This window comes from Thamnophis sirtalis, unplaced genomic scaffold (assembly GCF_051295495.1).
Source record: "Thamnophis sirtalis isolate CommonGarterSnake01/CBP01778 unplaced genomic scaffold, rThaSir2_p1.2 scaffold_5, whole genome shotgun sequence".
In the NCBI taxonomy this organism is placed as follows: domain Eukaryota; kingdom Metazoa; phylum Chordata; class Lepidosauria; order Squamata; family Natricidae; genus Thamnophis; species Thamnophis sirtalis.
Genome location: NW_028261385.1, coordinates 102,301,734 through 102,310,605, shown reverse-complemented (window position 1 = coordinate 102,310,605; position 8,872 = coordinate 102,301,734). Strand labels below are relative to the sequence as shown.

General features: G+C 39.1%; 1 protein-coding gene across 1 annotated transcript in view; it reads right to left on the bottom strand.

Annotated features, from left to right (window-relative positions):
- Positions 1-729: 729 nt before the first annotated feature.
- The window catches only part of SHB (SH2 domain containing adaptor protein B), a 143,680-nt gene continuing 135,537 nt past the window's right edge, over positions 730-8,872 (bottom strand). The window contains exon 6 of the mRNA XM_014062452.2: positions 730-6,968. Within this exon, the coding sequence (XP_013917927.2) occupies positions 6,785-6,968 (184 nt within the window). The 3' untranslated portion in view covers positions 730-6,784. The remainder of the gene's footprint in view (positions 6,969-8,872) is intronic.

Sequence of the window (8,872 nt, the reverse complement as noted above, 5' to 3'; positions counted from 1 at the left end):
TTTCCCACTGCTAACTGCCGGCCCAGCGTCCTGAGAAATCAAGGCACCCAGACATGGATGCTTCTGGGCTAAAATAATCATTTCAATTGTTTTGTGTGCCAGAAACGCTGAATACACCCTGACAGAGAGGAAATGGCCACAATGAGAGGAAGAAAAGGGAGAGGTTTATTACTTTATTTAAAGTAAACTGTTAAGGAATTGCACACAGGCCCTGGGCTTTCTCTCAGCCACAAGGAACAGCACAAATCACTGCAACACAACCATTGTTATGGCGGTTCTTGAAAGGAAAGAGCTGAAAACCGGAGGCAGAGTAAAACTCTTTGCCGAGTCCCTGATATAATGCAGGGATGAATAAGTAGGATAAAAGGACAGTTTCGGTTTACTGGGTTGCAGTCAAGTCACACCTCTGACAAATTTATCGTATTAAAAGTAAATAAATGCTAAGGTCACATTAAGGTCAATGGAAGGCTCTCATGTGACCCTTCCTGTTAAAGCTGTTATAGTATTTAATGTTCGCACCTTGTTCTCTGCTGCCCAGATTAACGCAGCCAATCCTTACTAACGGATTCTTAGGACTAAGTGAACTTCCATGTTTCTTAGCTGAGGGGAATGTTGACTCCATTGATTGAGGATGATGGCAATAAAAACTAACGCAGCTTGAAGACCCCAAGTTGGGGAAGGCTATCTTAAGGGATAGGGTAAAGAAAACACACACCACACAATGCTGAGGAGGTCTTCTTAGCTAACATCCATTGAAGTTTAATCACATTACAATTATAAAAATGGAAATTCGATTCATGGTAATAACAGCTCAACATTCATAATTAGTATCGGAAGAAAAATGCACAGTAGAATGAGGGCCGAGGCTGCAGTAACGAATTACAGCAACTAATCAAAGACAGAGCTTTGAGGGTTATCCGGCCCTGTTGCTGTACCTCCGGATGCCCAGGGATCAGGGTTTTGCGAATCCTTGAGGTGAAGAATCACCTCAGATCAGAATTGTTTGCCACTAACTTATTTTGCAAGTTCTCCGGCAATAATTATTGGCTTTTTTATTTTTATTTTAAAGCATAAAAATAGAATGCAAAACACACTTTTGAGTGAATATGCATGTAAAAGTAATTTAAATAAACAACATAATTTAAACACAAATGGTGCAACTAGCTGGTATGCTAATTAATGTGCAAATGGGAAAGAACACACTCTATGGGTAGAAGAAAATGTCCCTTCATAACTGCTGGGCATGGGAAGATGCTTTTAAAAAGTGCCCTGTCTTCTCAATTCCAGGATGAAGCCCCACACAAAATTAGCAAAGGTGGATATAGGAACAAGTGCAATTTGTTGCCCATTCAGATTGGACAGATCATGGGAGGGCCAAATAAATCTGTTATTGATGCAGACTTGCTAAAAAAAACATGACCATATGAGGTGATGATAACAAGCTGAGATCTGCCTTGTAGAATGTTTTGTGCACTGTGATTGACATGGCCATTAGAAACCAGATCAGACTGGGTGTGAGATACTGCTGGCATCAAGAACCTAGGGAATGATGTGACAGTGTGTTATCTTTGACCAGTAGGTCAAGCAAGAAGTAAAAATGTTGAAGGAAGCTTGCCAAGGGCAGGCAAGGATAAGGAAAGGAAAGGTTGCCTCTCTAGCATGAAAGGAGAAGAGACATAAAAATAACTAAGGTGTTTGTAAACTTGCCTCTTTAGACTGAACATACTGGTATTCTGCTTTTCTTGTCTGCTCCTTCTACAATATCTGTGTTAAAGCTGGGAGAAAAGATACAAACTTGAGTCAAGTTTCAAGCCAGGTGACTTTATAGAGACGTAATAGTTTGCCATAGCAATAGCAATAGCAATAGCAGTTAGACTTATATACCACTTCATAGGGCTTTCAGCCCTCTCTAAGTGGTTTACAGAGTCAGCATATCGCCCCCACAGTCTGGGTCCTCATTTCACCCACCTCGGAAGGATGGAAGGCTGAGTCAACCTTGAGCTGGTGAGATTTGAACCGCTGAACTGCAGATAGCAGTCAGCTGAAGTGGCCTGCAGTACTGCACCCTAACCACTGCGCCACCTCACTCTTGAACCCTGGGCTTTCGTGGTGACTTTCCAGCCAGCTCTGCTAAAGTTTGGGTTGTTTTAGATATGTCAGGGGCTGCCTCTGTACGTGAGTTACAAATGACAGTGAGGACAAATGGGTGTGTTACTGCTCTGCAGGAAGAAGGTAGTGAGTGTTGCGTGTTTGGGGACCCAGGCTGATGAAAGACAAAACTGTTAACTACAACATCCATCTGCTTTATATGCTGCAAATATATGCTTAGATGAGTAGCGATAATAGCGCTATACTTATCTGAAGCTAGAGATGTACTTGGGTGTTTATGAGAGGGTCTCCTGTGTCCTGAGCTATTCCAAAGCCCGTTTCTTCCTCAAACTGAGGAGAGGACTCAAAGCTGCATTCATAATTTATATGTTCAATGAACTCTTTTCAAATCAACTTCATTGGGTGCAGAATTTAATTGTGTTGGTGCGGAGTATATTACACAGGTTCATATCTATTATCTAGAGTACTGAGAAGGGATTCAAAATAGGGATGAGGCAAGACTGGACAGAAGTTCCACATTCAAAAGGGGGAATCTCAAACTCTCTTTTGAAAGAAGACAACTCAGTATGGTTGAGCACCTGTAAGTGACCAGCACTGGCTTCCAAGAAACATGTGATGGACCTGCTTTTTCTAATAGTTCCAGATGTCCCTATTTTCTCAGAAGAAGAAGAAAAAAGACAGTCAAAGATGATAGTGTGCCATGAAAATTAAAATGGAAGGTTGAAGGATGAGATAATCTGTACAATGATAGTAGTAGTAGTTATGGAGAATGAATGGGTTCCTCTTGTCTTCAGGCCTATTCAGTATTTTTGCAATTCAGGTAGCACATCTATACCATTACAATTCAGAATCACAAGGGACTGGAAATTTGGTCTCCTGAAATTAGTAGCAAAGCTAAAATAATTTCTCTAGTGGCAAATGAATTTTATGCAAAGAAAAGACTTAAAGTTGAATAAACGGTGGGGGGGGGGTGGTTGCCAATTTTTTTTACTACCGGTTTGAGCATGCTCCCATGCACACTCCGGGTGGGTGGGCGGAGCCTCCCGCTGCCGCTACTACTGGTTCACTCGATCTGAGCTGAACCGGGAGCAACCTACCTCTGCCTATAACCCTATGTCTGAAAATATAGTTGTTTCCCCCCTTCTGGTATCAAGGTAATGCACACTGGATTCCAAATCCCTCTGCAAGAATTGCTAAATGGCTTTATGGAATAGTGATTGAAACTGAAGTCATGTTTGAGGCTGATATTACATGCTGCAGCATAGAAATGCCTTCAATAAAGGCATTTCATGATTAATTTTGTTGTGGCTGGAATAGAAACCCCAGACTGAGGGGTCCTTGGTGCTCCTGAGCTTGGTTGTTTTCTTGCAAATGTTTCATTACTCAAGCTAGGTAATGTCATCAGGCCTAATACTGATGATTTTACCCAGTTCGAATATTGAAACCTCGGCAAAAAATCAACCAAACACAGAGAGCACCAAAGACCCCTCATTTCAATCTTGAGCTGCAAATATTCTCCTTTATTGAGACACCAAAGTGCTGTCATCTTACTGGCAGGTAAAAACTTGTTTTAATCCTTCTGATATTTGATAGATCCAGGAACAATCGGCCCTTAAAACAATTACATATACTGGCAAACAGTGGTGTATAGGCATAAGTTTTTATTTATTAGATTTGTAAGAAAATCCTGCCTTTTTAAAATAAATAACTCAAGGCAGTGAACGTACCTAATACTCCTTCCTCCTCTTAGTCTCCCCACAATCCTGTGAAATGAGTGGGGCTGAGAACGTGTGACTGGCCCAAAGTCATTGTTGGCTTTCATGTCTAAGACGAGACTAGAAGTCACCTCTCCTGGTTTCTAGCCTGGTGCTTTAACTACTAGATCAAACTGCTCTTCAGAATACAGGGACTTTACAAAATTTAGTCTGCATTCTACGACAAATTGAAAAAGCAGCTACAAAAATGCTTCCAACAATGGCTGAACACACTTTAAGTGAATGAATTATATTATAACTTTTTACATGTTTTCAATAGGATAGATAGATAGGTTTAAGATACAGAAGGATCTTGACGAACTTGAACATTGGGCACTATCTAACAAAATGAAATTCAATGGTGAAAAAAGTAAGGTTCTACATTTAGGCCAGAAAAACAAAATGCACAGGTACAGTATAGGTGGTACCTTGCTCAATAGTAGTAACTGTGAGAGGCATCTTGGAGTCCTAGTGGACAATCATTTAAATATGAGCCAGCAATGTCCAGCAGCTGCCAAAAAAGCCAACACAGTTCTAGGCTGCATAAACACAGGGATAGAAGATCCCTTCAAGATCACGTGAAGTGTTAATACCACTTTATAATGCTTTGGTAAGGCCACACTTGGAATACTGCATTCAGTTTTATGCATTCATAAGTCTACTGCTATTGCTATTTTGATCGCCACAATGTAAAAAAGGTGTGTTTCCTGCCTAGGCAGGGGGTTGGACTAGAAGACCTCCAAGGTCCCTTCCAACTCTGCTATTGTATTATAAGTTGTATTATATATGAAGCTAACAGAGATTAAATTGTAGACCATTCTTTAAATAACTTTGGGGAATCTGGAAGTTGTGTGGAGCAAAGATGCATTCTATGGAGAAAACCTGAGAAGAAAATAAAAAAGGAACTCAAGTGTTTTGATTTTGTTTTGTTTTGTTTAAAATGCTTTTTTTACTTCATTTAAGGGAGAAAATCCCACAGTATCTGTTAAAAAACAAATAGCAACAGGGACACTTGGCATGCAAAATTATTTTAAACATTCTTTTACATTAGTGGCAGCCAATTCAACACGCATTTTACAGAGATTTCTTTGTTCTCAAACAGGTAAATCAGAATTCTGTCATCCATACCATACTGAAAAAAATGGTCTATATGGGACGAAAATGAATCAGGCAACAAAGATACTATTTATAAACCAGATCATCTGAGGACTTTTTTTTCACATTGTATAGTACAACAAACCAGTATTTTACACAGTCACTGGAGTAACAATTATTCCATTATACTTCTAAACCAGCATATGAATGAAAGGGAGTTGTATTTTTTGAAGGCAGTCTAGTTAAAATGTTAATTTTACAATCTTATTGCAACAAAGAGACAGTGAAAACTGCAAATTTGAATCTTGACTCAGAGCACCAATGTAGAAATGGGTAGTGCTATAAACAAGAGTGATGCAGAAGATTGGGGCTCGGTATTTTAACAAATTTAATAAACTGCGGCTGGTTGAACACCTGACCCCTAGTATGATGTGCTTCTTCCTATCTTAAATCCAGTTTATTGGATGTTTTAAAGGGAAAAACTGGTTCTGTAAGAATGTATCTGCCATTAGTATAAAAGAAGAAGCACATCAAGAGGCTGCCAATTAAATTGGTTTTATGAGGGAGAAAAATACATGCCAGACCTGGCAGAAGAAGAGAGATGGGCCTATACTTTATAAATGAGGTAGAAGCCAAGTGTTGTGACAGGGTGAAGGATAAGAGAGCTTTGGAAGCAATTATTCCAAATGGTTATGAAGAAAGTGACAAGATGTGTGGAGTACAGAAACTACCCCGATTTCTATGCATGACAAAATATATATATTTTTTGGGGGGGGGAGGGACAAAGTAGGCCTAGTTTACATTTTGTTACGCATTAGTAATTTTGAAAAACAACAACAGAAAGTTATCCATGGGTTTCCCTCATATCCCTGAGGTGGGGCCACTCTTCACACGGATGCCATTATCAACTTGAGGAAGCCTGTCTGTAGAAGGGTCATTAGGTCTGAAATGGTCATGAAACATCAACCCTTGCCACCCTGACCTTCCTTGGGAAATCAGTGAACCATCACCACTTACACTGTACGTACACAACAAAAAACAGAACTGAGTCATCGCCTTTAAATTAGGAATCGGCACAAAAAACCCTTAGAGCTTTATTGTTGTACCCCTCCCCCCGCACAAGGAGAGGGGAATAAAAATATATTTATATATGTTTATATATTAAACCACTATTTAAGTACATACCCTATTCATAAATAACCAAACACTTTCTGCCATAGCAAAATTACTCATTGAGATCTTTAAAATGACATCCTCATTAAGACAAAAAAAGGGGGGAGGGGCGTCTTTATGTTGGGTTAATTTGCGCATGAAAACAATATCACAAATCTGGGGTTGAGTGTGTAATAAGTAATTCCCAAGTCTGGAGTGTGTAGCAAACCCAGTTTTCTTTTCTCCCCTTCCACTCCGCTCCCAGAAGGGAATGTGTCCATTTGCAGATTCGGTCTGAATGTATTCTCCCCTCCCCACAAATATAGCTAGGAAGGGAGCACGTTGTGGGCCCACAGGCAGAAAGTTTTCAAGAGCTTTCTTTGGGTTTGGCAAGATTTCCATTCCTGGGAGCATGGGAGGGTGGGATTTCTGTAAAAAGAGGCATTTCTTCTTGTATGTCTGAATCCATTTTCTCTCATATAAATAGAAGCCAACGTTTCCACACAGGACATGCAAAGTAGTGCAACAATTCCACTCATACTACTATACAACAGTCTGTTTCTGGAAAGACCGAAAGGGGTCCTCTGTTTCCAAGAAATGCTGCCAATGCAGGGATCCTTCTGCTGCTGCAGCCTTCAATCTCCAATCCACAGGAAGGAGCGAGCGTAGAACAATTATAAGGTCCGGACAGCTACAGGGTACAGGAGGGACAAATGTTCAGCTCCTTTGATAGGCAGTTTCTTTGCAGTGTAGTAGTGAATAACCTCAGGCACGCTGTCAAAAGGAGGGCTGTTCTGACCCAAAATATACTTCTCTTTGGTCTTTGCCAACTTCATGTGCATAAACCCTTGGTTACTCCTGTTGGAAACAGAAAGGAGAGGACAATTGATATACAAATTTCCACATGCCACCATCGATAAGGGAATCTGATTATTAATATCTTATATGAATGTAGAACATGCTGAGTATATTAAAAAAATTCCCATCTGCCTTTGGCACCATATGTAACAAAGTAAAAACAAAGCAGAACATTTAGTTAAATAATTGCTTTAAAACTCCAGTGATCTGTAATTGAAATGACCGTAACCTGTCTGCCAGCTGCCTAAGGGAGTATGGAATATTCAGTGCTTTGGGTTGAAAGTGCTTTTATTATTTACTTATTATTTATTATTGAAATTTTCCAAGGGAATTTTATGATGGAATGCAGTATCTTTATCAGCAGCTCCTAAATGCAATTGTGTCTTTTCCTAGGATTTTGGAGCTGCCAAGAGATCCCCCAAAAAGGTGCATTTTGTTTTAAGATTCTGTAGGCAGACATTATATTTTCCAACAAAGGAGAATATTTGTAGCTCCTGGTTGAAATGAGGGGTCCTTGGTGCTCTCTGAGTTTGGTTGTTTTCTTGCAGACGTTTCATTACCCAAACTAGGTAACACCATCAATAACACCATCAATAGCTATTGATGGTGTTACCTCGTCTGCAAAAAACAACTAAGCTCAGAGAGCACCAAGGACCCCTCACTATATTTCCCCTTTTCTGCTTCTAAATTCTGAAACACTGCAGAGCCTCCATTATGAAGTAGGATGCATTCTAAGGACTAAAGAGGAAGAGTTGTTGGCTCTGATCAACCATTAATATGTATAGTTGTGTGCTACATTATAGAGAATGATGCTATAAATAAATAAATATTGTCTATCCCCTAAATAGACAGAACCTCTGAATATACCCAAGTTAGGTTAACATGATAAAAATATAGACCAGTCTAAGGGTGGCTTTGGATTTTATGACAAATATGCAACTGCTCTGCATTCAGCTGTCACTTTTTTCTGCAAAGTCTAAAAACAAAAACCTCAGACAACAAATGCTTCACTAAATTTGAGGGGATAGAAACCCTCGTTGGATGATGCCTCCAGAGAAACATGTACAGCCTACCACTTAATTTATAATGAGCCAAAAAGATTTTTTTTAAAGAGAGAGAGACAGAGAGAAAAAGAAAAATCTAGGGAGATTTTTCTGGCTGTGCAGGCAATTGAAAGAAGGCTGAGAGACTGCAGGGAAGGTGTTTGAGTTTGTGTCTCAAGGGCACAAAGAGATAATTTTAAATTGAGAATAGTGCCTTTATCCCCTCTTAAATTGCTTAAGAAAATCCAGCTTTTTCATAGGGCGTGGGGATATCTCCATCCTGTGAAGAAGCTGAAGCAAATTTCAGGCTCACATTATTCAAATTTTCCAAGGCAATTTTGTGATGAAATGACCCTTCTCTATAGAGCAGAAATCACTTCAGGCATTGTAATTATAGCTCTGGCACGCTTAAAAAAATCTTGATTTAAATTTAAATTTAAATTCTTTACGAGAATGATTCTCTTTTGAAACATAATTGTTCTCTAAACGATTTCCTTTAAGCCAAGGGTAACACCTCTAAATACTTATTATGAGCAGATATATTGTGGTATCCCTTCAAGTTTATTATGCTTTTTTTATCCTCCTCTAGTAAACGCTCTAAAATCCTGATGCCAAATTAATGGGATTGTAAAAACAGGTGCATATTAATTTAAAAATTAGAATAGAGACCAACCTGATAAAAGTTTTTTTTAGATTTAATGTAAGAACAGGAGATACTAGTTAAATTTGTTTGTTTGTTTGTTTGTTTGTAGTTAGAATGATTATCTATTGATTTGGATCATATACAAGATTGGTTTGGGATTTAGTTTATATACTGGGTCATGATGAGTTTTTTTTATTACTATCCATTATGTTTTATAA